Below are 13,211 nucleotides of genomic sequence, written 5' to 3' on the forward strand. Positions count from 1 at the left end.
GCATCAGTAAAACATGCTCTTATGCTCATCTCTGTAAGCTTGTGTTTTTTAAGGTTCTCATTCATTTTCTTCATAAGAACTGCATCATAACATTACAAAGAAAAAAAGTGTATGGAAAAAAAATCAGAACTCATTTGTAACCATAGCAACATGCTAAGAGTCACCCACAACAACCTAGCATTGTGGTGAACTATTTGTGCTACAAGAAGGGGCCATTATCTTGCTTTATTAGTTTTATTAGATATCATACAACCCAAGTCCCGTGTGAAAGTCAAAAACAAAAACAAAACCATGAAACTAAAGGTCATTCACCTTATTTAATAAACGAAAATATCAAATTATTTAATTACATTTGTTGGGGATTGCCCCACTGAAAACTGGTGGATTATATTATTGACTGCTGCAGAACTCTGGTCAGGGAGTCGGAGTCATCAGATAGAGTTTAGGCATTTATTGCACAAGAGTGACTATCCACATAATAGTGTATTTGAGGTAGTTTCTGAAATAAATAATTTAACAGAAATAAATACTCACTGTCTAAAAATATTCAACAATTTAAGAGATTGCAAACTCAAATATAAACATCTCTGTAAAGTGCACTGATACATGAAATATAAATCGAGAAATATAGTAGTATGAGTCTGCAATAACAAACTGCATAGAGCAATGAAATTGACAAAAACTCCAAAATATGGATTATAGAAATTTTACTGTCTCATTAATACAGGCAGTAATAAATGTCTACCAGTGAAGGATATTATCCCACGGAGAAATGCACTTCGAGGTAATAACTAGTACACATGAACAATACAAGCCGCGATGCTAGCGGGATAATCCGCTCTTTAAGCAGGGTCAAATTACACTTAGAAAGATCTCTAAACATCAACTACATCACAAATATGGTCTAACTTAACACAGATTGTCACACTGTATCCCAACTGCGCTATTAACAATATACATGGAAGGAAAACTTACTTAGTCACAAACTTTATCTTGCACATAAACACTGCACATGAATCTGTGCACGCGATATGATCGCTCAACTCGAGTAGCTTAGTGAATTGGCAGTTACACTGTGTTCGTACGTGCTGAGAACGCTGCACTGCGTTATTTGCGTACAACGCAACTTAAAACTTCAGACACCTTAATCTTAAAGGGAGAGAATTCACAACAGCCGCCCCTACAATTGAGCAGCAAATGAGTAATCAAGGGAATTCTCTAACTGTCTTTGATGTTACCTTCTAGAGCAGGCAACTGTATCAAGCGCGCAACTGGTCTAATGTAAGCTTTACCGTCAATGACAACTTCAACAGTTCGCACACATCCGTCACTGATGGGCAATGTCTTCCAAACTCTGCCTATGGGCCACTGAGTTCTTGGGAGTTGCGGATCCACAATCAGTACAACAGAGTCAACCTCCAGGTTTTCTGAAGCTTTATGCCAAGCGTAGGCAAGTAGTCTCTGGTGAACTGTATCAAGAATTGGTCCGCCATGTTTTGACAGTGACCCCACCTCCGCCGCCCCATGTCTCCTGGAGAATACGCCACCTGAGGGAGAGATGCATCCCGGCGCCCCATAGAGGTTTCGAATTGAGGATCCCCTCCACTTCTACTAGGATTGTTGACAGAACATCCTCTGTGACTGCTTGGTTACCAACGGCTACCTGGAGAGCATTCTTTATAGAGCGGACTTCATGCTCCCATATTCCGCCAAAATGTGGAGCGCTGGGCGGTTTGAACTTGAAGTCAATTTGATAGTCTCCCAGATGGATTTGGAGTTCTGACTATGCGAAAGAAGGCTTCCCATAGCTCTCTTTCTGCCCCACGGAAGTTGATGCCACAATCTGAACGGATCTCGCCGGGTTGACCTCTTCTGGCTATGAGCCGGCGGAGTGCAAGAAAGAAGGCATCAACATCCATTGAATTAAGAAGCTTGATGTGAACTCCCCTGGTTGTGAGACATTTAAAGATCAGGCCCCAGCATTTCTCATTCCGCCTTCCTATTTTGACCAGGTATGGGCCAAAGCAGTCAACTCCCGTTGAATAAAAGAGTGGACAGAGTAGACGGAGACGTTCTGCTGGCAAATCTGCCATTTGTGGTAACTTTGGCTGCGCTCTCCAACGCTGACAGGGCTGACAATGGAGTTGATGGTGCTTGATAGCCTGGCGTCCTCTGAGAATCCAGTACTGCCTCCGTATCTCTGCGTAGACTCTTTCAGCTCCTGGATGTAACATATGCTCATCAAATTCTTGAATAAGGAGCTTTGTTACTGCGTGTCTTGGCTCCAGTACAATGGGGTGGATTTGTTCTGGGTCTGATTTTGCAAGCCTTCTTAGACGCCCCCCAACTCGTATCTTGTTGGTCAGGGAGTCCCACTCTGAAGCAAGGTTGACTAATCGACTGACTAATCGACTGTGCACAGGAATCAATTTCTGTGCCCAAAGGGCAGCTAACTCTTCCGGGAAGCTCTGAGCTTGACATGCCCTCAGCAGGACAACTTCCACCTCTCTGTTAGTCATTATCGCACTGTTCGATGCGGCCGCCCCTTGACAGGCTTGTAGAGTTGCCCACATTAACTCTCGCCAGGTCTTGAATTGCGTAACATCGGGATGGTTGGACTCTGTTTCAACTACCATTACAGAGTAGCAGGTTAGGCCTTTCAATTCGGATACTACTTCTGACTGTGAAACTTCAGGTCTTTTAGAGCAATATCCAGACAATTTAGACAATCTCTCCTGAATAGATTGAGGCCTTTTTAGGGTCCATCTGGAGTCTCCTTGCAGTGCTCCTCAGATTTGCAAGGACGGATTGCATGGAGCCCTTAAGTTCTGGAGCACCTGGGTTCCACAGAAGAGTGGTGGCGTAACGCTGTACTCCCTTGACATTGACTCGCTGCGTTTGAGACTCAAGCAACTGCATAGCCTCTTTGTCTTGCCTAGACCGGACAACCAGTTTCTCGTTACGAAAGGGCAGCACATCCAGTTGCCATAACCTCTCCACATTTCTGTTGAGAAGATCGTCTGGGTGGTCAGTGGAGATGAAGAAACACTGCTGCACTGGTTCTCGGCCTGTAGTACTCCTTTCTGCCCCTTGGAGTGCCTAGCCAAGAGCTGTACAAACTGTCACGGGTCCCCCTTTGATGCCTTGACGAATAGGCTCTTTAGCAGTGATAAGGTGAACTTGGTCTGAACCTATAAGCGCCAATGGACGTACCTTGTGAACTGGCTGTAACGGAACTCCTCTTAGATGTTCATACCGTCTCTGAAGAGTTTGAACTGGGTATGACTGTTCCACCAGATCAATGCCAGAAGCTGTGAATGCTCCAAACACTTGATAGCGTTTCTCTGGGTTACCTCTTGGAGAGATATCAAAGGTGACTTTTGAGCCATTGAGGTGAGTAGTGTCTAGTCGGACTGTATGAAGTGTTCACCTCAGGTTCACCTTTAAGCTGGAGCTGCTGGACAGCAATAGGTAGGATCCTGGTACGCTGTGCTTCGTCATCTAATATAGGTCTTTGCTGCCACAGAAAAGGCAGTTGACTTTAAGGGGGGTCTTCTTCCAAGACACCTTAGGACTGGGGGATGCTTTATCCTCAGTGGGTGCTCCACCATGATACAAGGCTGTACTTCGGCTTTTTGGTTTAGCTGCACTCTTCTCCTTTGAACTGATGGGATCTCTTTCATACTGATAGGCTTGCACTAACCTACTATACAATCTCTGTTGCTGAGCTTTGACATGGAGCCACCCTGCGGTCTTGTAGGTTGTACGGGTTAATGCTAGGGGAGTTGAGCTTCCCTTGTAGCTGGAGAAACTCTATGAAACCATCTCGCAAGTACTTTGGCAGCTTACTAGCCAAACGATCCACATGCGAGCAGCAGTTCAACTCCACCCCTCTGGGTCCCTCCAAAGATAACAGCATGCTCACTAAGAGGTAGACACGGAGAGCGAAACTCTGAAAACTGCGTGCAACTTTTTGGTTTTACCTCTGGTGCTGTAAGGATTGCTGCTATTTCACTCTGCGCCAGCTGATGGGGTTGGCCATATTGTAACTGAAGAGCTTGTATAGCTGCAGAGTACGGGTATGGATGATGGTGGCAGGACTGGCCAATCATTTGTGCTTCAGGCTATTTAAGGTGTTCAAGCAAGATGTAGTACTTGTATTTCTCATCTAGCTCTGCATGAGGTTCCAGAAGTTTTTCCAGTGCTAACTTCAGGTTAGCGAATTCCCTTTCGTTGTCATTTACAAAATCAGGAATCTTTGGCTGGGGGGCTGCATGCAAAGGGCGGTGAGGCACCAAGTATTCTGGTCACTTCAGTGGCTGGCTCAATGGATGTAGAGAAGTGCCTGCGAGAACAGGAATGTTCATGGCAGGATCTGAAGCACTGAGCAGGGTTTGAGGCACTGACGCTACTAGAGGCATTGTAGTATAGTGAGGAACTGAAAAAATGGATGCAGGTGGAGCCGCGACAGGTTGTCATGGAGAAGGTGCCACTGTTGTATAGATGTAAGGCACTCTGAGAGGCTGGTTGGTTGGCGTGGGAGCTACTAGCTGTGGCTGCACCTGAGGCTGACATGCAGTTCCAGCATCGTCAGAAGGTCAAAACTGTGTATTAAGCAGTTGTGGCACAGTCTCTGCTCTTGTAGCATCTTGGTGTTGGCGCACGGCGGCAGGTAACGTACCAGACAAAATTGGTGAGTACAAAGGGAGTGAAGTGACTGGCTGTTTTGGTATAAAACCAGGGTTAAAGGGATCTGTCCCTGCAGTAGTGGTCCTTACAATTATTTCTGTGGCACTCATATGTCCTTGTTCTTTGGTATGTAACTCAATGTCAGGTGACTGTGATGAATAGGAAGAATTACTTGATGAAGGGCTCGGGTGAGGTGAGTTTTCTGGAGGTGATCTCGTCGGTGGTGTGTCAGGCTTTACACTTTGCACCTCTTCATCCCCTCTTTCCCTCAGGAATGATGTGATATGTTTCATCAGCTCCTGACGCCGACGTTGTCATTTTTCATACTGCTTGAGTTTGCTCTGAAGCGCCACCATATCAGCAGCCTCATCTCTTTCCTTTCTGGAGATAGACTTCATTAATTCCCTCAGTTTACTCATACTTAATAAGTCTGTGGAGCTTGTGGCTGGATGCTCACCCTGGCTGGAGGCTGGTAGGGATTGACTAATTATGCCCACTGCGGCTGCTGCTCCTCTCTGCTCCGCTGGCACCTCTGCTGTAGGTGGGTAGGAAAGAGCAGGTTGTGATGGCTGTAGTCAAGGAGATACTCCTCCAGATGCTTGGGTGTGCGACGATGCCGCGAGGGTCTGTCTGACGTCTCAGCATGAGGGAGAGAGGTTGATCGCTCTTCTGATGACATCACTGCAGTTGTCAATAGCTCCAACTCGAAGGACCATTTGTTGGGGATTGCCCCACTCAACACTGGTGGATTATATTATTGACCGCTAGAAAGCTCTGGTCAGGGAGTCGGAGTCATCAGATAGAGTTTAGCTGTTTATTGCATAAGAGCGATGCACATAGTGTATTTGAGGTAGTTTCTGAAATATATAATATAGCAGAAATAAATACTGTCTAAAAATATTCAACAACTTAAGAGATTGTAAACTCAAATTTAAACATGTAAAGTGCACTGATACATGAAATTTAAATCGAGAAATATATTTAGTATGAGTCTGCAATAACAAACTGCATAGTGCAATGAAATTGACAAAAACACCAAAATATGGATTATAGAAATTGGACTGTCTCATTAATACAGGCAGTAATAAATGTCAACCAGTGAAGGATATTATCCCACGGAGAAATGCACTTCGAGGTAATAACTAGTACACATGAACAATACGAGCCGCGATGCTAGTGGGATAATCCGCTCTTTAAGCAGGGTCAAATTACACTTAGAAAGATCTCTAAACATCAACTACATCACAAATATGCTCTAACTTAACACAGATTGTCACACTGTATCCCAACTGCGCTATAAACAATATACATGGAAGGAAAACGTACTTAGTCACAAACTTTATCTCGCACATAAACACTGCACATGAATGTGTGCACGCGATATGATCGCTCAACTCGAGTAGCTTAGTGTATAGGCAATTACAGTCCGTACATGCTGAGAACGCTGCACTGCGTTATTTGCACACAACGCAACTTAAAACGTCACATACCTTAATCTTAATGGGAGAGAATTCACAACATCATCATCATGTGCACTTTAATGTTCAGTACAACTGCAAACTAGGCTTTAGGAAACATGAGCATCAGATGGCTGTACAGAAAGTTTCAAATATTTTTTATTTATTTATTTAAAAAAAAAAGTGTGAAAATGAAAGCCTCAATGGAATAGACAGTTTGCAGATGTGTTAGTGTGTTCTTCAGGGCTTGTAAAGCAGGACCTCTGTTTCTGGTGGGTGTAAATTGTCCCCCTGTGGCTTTAGAGTTAAACATTACAGAACAGTCTGAGTCACACGCTGCCAGTGAGCTGTCATTCCTCACGACAAGCTAAGGAGATTTATTTGAGGACTTCCTGTCCACACACACCATCCATCCACAAAGATAACTACTCAGAGTTGTCATATCAGATAGGAAGCCATTTTAGTATCAAACATATCAAAAAGCACTATGGTACTGTTATTTTTTAAATATGCTAACATAACTCAGAATTCTCTAAGGACAGTATTGCTCCTTAAAACGTGTCTAGCAATGATTAGCAGGCTAGGGGTGATGTTAATAAAGGTGCACAGCTATTCTGTACATTGCTGATCAATAATGATTCCACTTTCTCCTCAGTTTTCCAAAGAGATCCTGGCCAATATTTATTCAGCATACATCGACAACTTCATGAACGCCAAAGACGCAGTGAGAATTGCAAAGGAAGCCAAACCTGCTTTCCTAAAGTTTCTAGAGGTACATTTCGGCTTTGTCTCTCTCTCTCTCTCTCTCTCTCTCTCTCTCTCTCTCTCTCTCTCTCTCTCTCTCTCTCTCTCTCTCTCTCTCTCTCTCTCTCTCTCTCTCTCTCTCTCTCTCTCTCTCTCTCTCTCTCTCTCTCTCTCTCTGTCTCTCTCTCTCTGTGTGTGTGTGTATTGTGTACACTACAATTATCCCCTCGAGAGGCTGTTTGGCAGCTCTTGGACATTATATGGTCATTTGGCACAGCTAAACTTTAAATATATGGATTTTGTCATTGTGCAAACTATGACCTGTTAAAACAGAGAAAGACAGGGTTCATTTTCTGTATTTGTGTTGGACTTTTAATGTCTTTAACTGGAGATGAGGGTAAACCAGTGTTATTTTAGTATTATTTCTATACTTTTATATTCATGAATGTTTTGAAATAGCATTTTATTTTTTAATATTAGGTTTTACATAAGGTTGTGTGTATGTATATATATATATATATATATATATATATATATATATATATATATATATATATATAAGATTTAGTTTGAATACTTGTAGTACTTACACATTTTTATTTCAGTTAGTTGCCATGACAACATTTCTCATTTTTGTTTTAAAGTGTAAGTTTTTTCCATCTAATATTTATATTTATTTATATTTCAGCCTCATTTTAATTTATAAAAATGATTTTAGATAGTTTTAGTTAACAATAATACATTTAACTGGGTTAAAAAAGGACATAAATTCCCTAGTGTTAAATGCATATTTATCTTTCATTTATCATGTTCTCAGCTGAATCATAAAATGCTTGAGGTGTTTTTGAACTCAGCTGTTCGAAGATTACTGCCCTCTAATGGTAACTCTGCAAACTGAACCTAAACAAAGTTATCTAGTAAAGCATGGTTGGATAAACTGTACACATAAAGTTGAAATCAAGATAAAGTATGGTAGTACTTCTAAACTTTGTTTTGATTGTGTTCTCTTTCTCTGTTATTCTTTCTCTTTCCTTCTCAGCAAAGCATGCGTGAGAATAAGGAGAAACAAGCTCTGGGTGATCTGATGATAAAGCCAGTGCAGCGGATCCCACGATACGAGCTGCTAGTTAAGGTGACACTAACCTTCCCCTTTTTATTTTTACCATTTTGTGTCTGTTCGTTTTTATTTATACGTTTTCTTTTCATGTACTGTTGCTTGTTTAGAATAGATTAGGTAGGGCTGAATGATGAATTGAAATAAAATCGAAATTACGATGTGTCTTAGTGCATTATCAAATCGCAAAGGCTGCAATTGAATTAAATAAACATATGCGTAGCCTTGGTTTGCAGTAAATGCATCTTGTTACTTAAAAACATTTATTTGGGAATACAACATGCACTATCTATTTCAGCAAATATGTTTATTGAGAAGCGTTTATAAACCTAAATTTGGCAGATTTCCACAAATAAAAGCTCAATGGTTTAATTAAGAAATTAAGACATACATTTTAGTATTGTAATTTTACAGTTCTATGGTAAAATAAAATTATTTATATTAAATTCTATATTTACATTTAATATAAAAGTTATTATTGTTTTTTTATAGTCAAATTGATAAATGACAATAAAAGGATTTGTTTTTATGGCCAAATTATGCAGCTTTTCAAACAAGCACAGCAAACCAAAAATATTTTTTGTTTTTTTGCATTTTGAATCACAATTTTAAGCAAAAACTTTGCCGTTTTACTTTTCCCAAATCATTCAGCCCTGACATCAGGTATGTTTGTGTGTGGTTACAGCTAAGCTACTTAATATTTATTTACCCATCTTTACTGTTAATCTTAAGGACAAAAATGCTTACTGTACATTCAAAGCTATTTTACAGTCCTGTTCCGCATGTGCATACTAGGTACTTATTATAGCAATTACAATAACTGGGTTATAACTAGGTACTATCCCTGAACCGACCCCTAAACCAAACCTTAACCCATATCGTTACCTTAACTACACTGTTATTACACTGTAAGCACACCGAAACTATCCATGCATTTTATGTGTATTTTATTTTTCATTACTTCCAGTTGTTTTGGTAGTTTAGGTTTTAAATGACACATTCTGTTTGTGGGCTTCAGGATCTTCTGAAACACACTCCTGAGGATCACCCGGACTACCTGTTTCTGCTGGAAGCCCAGAAGAACATCAAGCGACTGGCTGAGAGGATCAACAAGGGCAGACGGAGCGCGGAGGAGCTGGAGAAAGAGACGCGTGTCATGCAGGAGATCGAAGCGCACATCGAGGGCGTGGAGCATGTGAGAGACGTATAAATCAGCCTTATTTTTTATTCTTATTTTTATTTATGCATCTTTAAAGATTATTTTTTAAATCCCTATTATGTAAAATATCCCTATTTCATGCCCATTGTGTGTGAAATGTGTATGAAATAGGCTGTAAAAATAAACGTGCCTCCCCTTACCTAATCCACTAGTTAATTGTTGCTTCAACTAGTCGACCTTTATATTCTTTTTTACATGTTTGCTGGAAAACGCTATTTCACGTTGACTAAATATGTGCTATTGATTTCAGTAGTTTAAGCTTTTTTCGTCAAAGAATACAAAAATAAAAAAGTGATTTTTTTTAATCACTACCGGTCAAAAGTTTTTAATATTTTTAAAAGAAGTGTCTTCCGCTCACCAAGGCTGCATTTATTTGATTAAAAGTAAAAAATAAAAATAAATTAAAAATGTTCTTGAATATTATGACATTTTAAAATAACTTTTCTATGTGAATATATTTTAAAAAATGAACTTTCTATTCACCAAAGAATCCTGAAATAAAAGTTTTCAACATTGATAATAATAATGAATGTTTTGAGCATTAAATCATCATATTAGAATGATTTCTGAAGGATCATGTGACACTGAAGATTGGAAAATTGATGATTGATGAAAATTTAGCTTTGATCACAGGAATAAATTATCCTTCACTATATATTCACATAGAAAACAGCTGTTTTGAGTTGGAATAATATTTCACAATATTACAGGTTTTTGTAAAAAAAATAATTATTTTTAATCAAATAAATGCAGCCTTGGTGAACAGAAGAGACTTCTTTTAAAAACAAAAATCGTACCGATCCAAAACTTTTGACCGGTAGTGCATATCACAATATATGTTATTATATGGTGGAGCTGCTTGTCCAATGGCGCAGTCAAAATCACTTGGAGTTAAATCCAAAGAAGACTGTGGAGATGACAGTGGATTTTAGGAGAGGGTCCCCCCCACTACATCCACTCATCATCCAGAATTACACAGTGTCCTCTGTGGACTCCTTTAGGTTCCTGGGCTCTACCATCTCACGGGACCTAAAGTGGTCCACCCACATTGATTGTGTCCTAAAAAAGGCGCAGCAAAGGTTGTACTTCCTAAGACAGCTAAGGAAGTTTTACCTGTCAAAGGACCTACTGATCACATTCTATTCAGCCATCATTCAGTCTGTCATCTGCACCTCCATCACTGTCTGGTTTGGGTCAGCCACCAACGGGACAGGGCCAGACTGCAACGGACAATAAGGGCTGCGGAGAGGATCATTGGAGCTGACCTTCCCTCCATCTAGGACCTTCACCTGTCCAGGTTCAGGAAAAGGGTAGCAAAAATCTCTGCAGACCCCCCTCATCCTGGTCATCCTGGTCTTTTTGCCCTCCTCCCCTCTGGTAGACGATACAAGGCACTGTATGCTAAAACCAGCCGACACAAAGTCAGCTTCTATCTCCAAGCAGTTACTCTGTTAAATACTCAGAAACTGCCCCTACCTTTATACTGGACATAGTCAACTAACATCTACCTCATGCCTTTATTTTCTCCTGCACTTGTAATTGCCACGGTATTGCCAGACTAAGTATTGTTAGACTAAATATATAACAATATTCTGTTTTAACATACATTTCTTTACTCTGTGTTTGTATGTCATGTGAGTGTTGTAGCCTGTTGCAGTTAATGAGTGATGTAATTTGAGAGCCTTGTTGTTACCAAGTCAAATTCCTAGTTTGTTTCTGCAAACATGGCCAATAAAGCTGATACCTGATACCTGATAATTATATATATTATATTACCCAACTTGGGTAATAATTATAAAAGTTCCCTACATCCCCTTGTAATATTCCAAAAATGAGCAATTAGAGTTATTCATAAAGTAGGATACCTCGAACATACATATATATTGTTTTCACGAAGTTACATGTTTAAATTCACGGACTTAATTGATTTTTATACTGCACAATTAGTGTATAAAGCAAATCGGGTCCTACTACCAGTAAATATTCAAAAACTATTCATAAAAAGAGGTAGCTGTTACAATTTGAGAGGTTATGGCCAACTTAAAGTACCAGCCTTCAGAACTACGAGGAAAAGTATGTGTGTGTCTGTGTGTGGTGTCAGGCTCTGGAATAACCTGAGAGCCCAAATTAAGCAGTGCCCATTCATTTATCAATTCACATCAAAGTATAAACAAGTTATACTGTCTAAGTACATGATGGAAGAACATCCTTAAATTTGGAAAGGGAATTAGCTGCAGGGCAATCTATTTATGTTGTATTTTTATGACTGGTAAACTAAAAAGATAATGTAAGATAATAAAGATAATATAATTAAACTATTTATAATTATAATCAATTGTGGCCATTAAATGCATTGAATTCATAACAATAAGGAACAAAAGAGCAAATTAAAAGATTGGTGACTAATTGTCACTGGCAATGATGGGTTTTTTGTACTAATTGACGATTCTTCTTTCCTTGTCTTAGAATCATCAGAATTGTTGTGAGTTATTATTGTTGATTGTATAGTTACTGGAAAAGGTCAATATAAATATGTTTCAATAGTCTTGTTGATTTTAGTAAATGAAACTACTGCTAAAATGTATAAAACGGGGTAGGCGTTAATAAGCTTAAGCTTCTGCCTACTCCTTTTGAGCATCATATCCACGTTTCTATTTATTTACTTACGTATTTATTGTGCATGTATCCTTCTTTAGTTTTGCCTACTGTGCTGAACTTTGTTACTATTTGGAACTTTGTGGAATCCAGATGCTTCAATAAATAAAGATGATGATGATGATGACAATTCTACAAAACAAAATCAGAATTGCCAGGTTTATATATATATATATATATATATATATATATAAATTCGCAATTGCGAATTAGATCTCAAAATTCTGGGACATAAAGTCAGAATTCCAAGATATAAACTTGCAATTATAGAAAAAAGTCTGAATTGTCAGAGAAAAAGACACAATTAGCTTCTTTTTTTTTTTCTGTGGCGGAAATAAGCTTCAAGAAGTATGTTTGCCCTTTGGTGGTACGTAATAATGATTTTTTCCTGTCAGATCATGAATCCACAGAGGAAGTTCCTGAGACAAGAGATGGTGGTGGAATCGGTGAGCACAAATAAGCTCTTCATAAAAGAAATAAGATAATTTTTACCAAAATTATGAGCTTTCTAAACTTCTGTGCTTCTCTTTACTGTAGAAAACGGTGGGCGGTAAGAAGGACCGATCTCTCTTTCTGTTCAGTGATCTGCTCATCTGCACCACGCTAAAGAGGAAGTCTGGATCTCTTCGCAGGAGCTCAATGAGTTTGTAAGTTCTGATGCGCATTTGCAGCTTTCTTTTAATAGTCAATAGATGTGAGGAGGTCCTGGGAAAACTGATGTTTGGTTTAGAAACACCAGAGTCCCCTGAGCTCTTCTGCTCTGCAGTCCAAAGCCAATGCAGTTTATCTCTGAATAACACTGCGCCCTAGTGGACGGTCAGGAAAACAGCACCGATATAGTCTGTACCTTATCTCATTTAGCAGATGCTTTAAAGGGGACCTATTATGCCCCTTTTCAGTCTTAATTTTGTTTTTTGGGTTTACAAGAATAGGTTTTCATGCTTGAATGTTCAAAAAACACCTTATATTTGACATTGTTGCAGAACCTCACTTCCCAGTCTGTCAGTAACACGGTTTAGTTCATGTCTCTATGAACTCCTTCTGAAAAGCATAGTGTGTTCTAATTAGTTGTCTGGACCAGTGTATTGTTATTGGTCAACCACTCTGAGCGTGTTTGGGAAAGGTCACGTCCCTTACCATAACGGCGAGTTTCAACAGCATCGTCCATTTCTTTTTGTGTTTGCGGGAATAATTTAAAGGTAATTGCAAAGAAGCTAGCAATAGCAAGTTAGCTTTGAAAACATTAGCCCTCCAAAGCCACTTCTCCTCCAAAACACATGACGCGCACAGCTGAATCAGCAAAGCGTCACGAGAGACTGTTTTACCTCATGTC

The 13,211-nt window shown here is 39.7% G+C and overlaps 1 protein-coding gene and 1 long non-coding RNA gene across 3 annotated transcripts in view; one reads left to right on the plus strand and one right to left on the minus strand.

Annotated features, from left to right (window-relative positions):
* The window catches only part of LOC143696964 (uncharacterized), a 466,435-nt gene that overhangs the window by 370,138 nt on the left and 83,086 nt on the right, over positions 1-13,211 (minus strand). The window lies entirely within an intron of this gene.
* Positions 1-13,211, plus strand: part of arhgef17 (Rho guanine nucleotide exchange factor (GEF) 17) — a 103,735-nt gene that overhangs the window by 76,644 nt on the left and 13,880 nt on the right. The window contains exons 5-9 of one of the 2 annotated variants that reach the window (XM_077193887.1): positions 6,802-6,918; positions 7,930-8,022; positions 9,023-9,208; positions 12,274-12,324; positions 12,416-12,525. In XM_077193887.1, coding sequence (XP_077050002.1) covers positions 6,802-6,918; positions 7,930-8,022; positions 9,023-9,208; positions 12,274-12,324; positions 12,416-12,525 — 557 coding nt within the window. The remainder of the gene's footprint in view (positions 1-6,801; positions 6,919-7,929; positions 8,023-9,022; positions 9,209-12,273; positions 12,325-12,415; positions 12,526-13,211) is intronic. The other variant, XM_077193888.1, reaches the window with a different exon arrangement.

The sequence above is a fragment of the Siphateles boraxobius genome, unplaced genomic scaffold (genome assembly GCF_051911475.1).
Source record: "Siphateles boraxobius isolate OS27281-9 unplaced genomic scaffold, OSU_SipBor_1 31, whole genome shotgun sequence".
Classification (NCBI taxonomy): domain Eukaryota; kingdom Metazoa; phylum Chordata; class Actinopteri; order Cypriniformes; family Leuciscidae; genus Siphateles; species Siphateles boraxobius.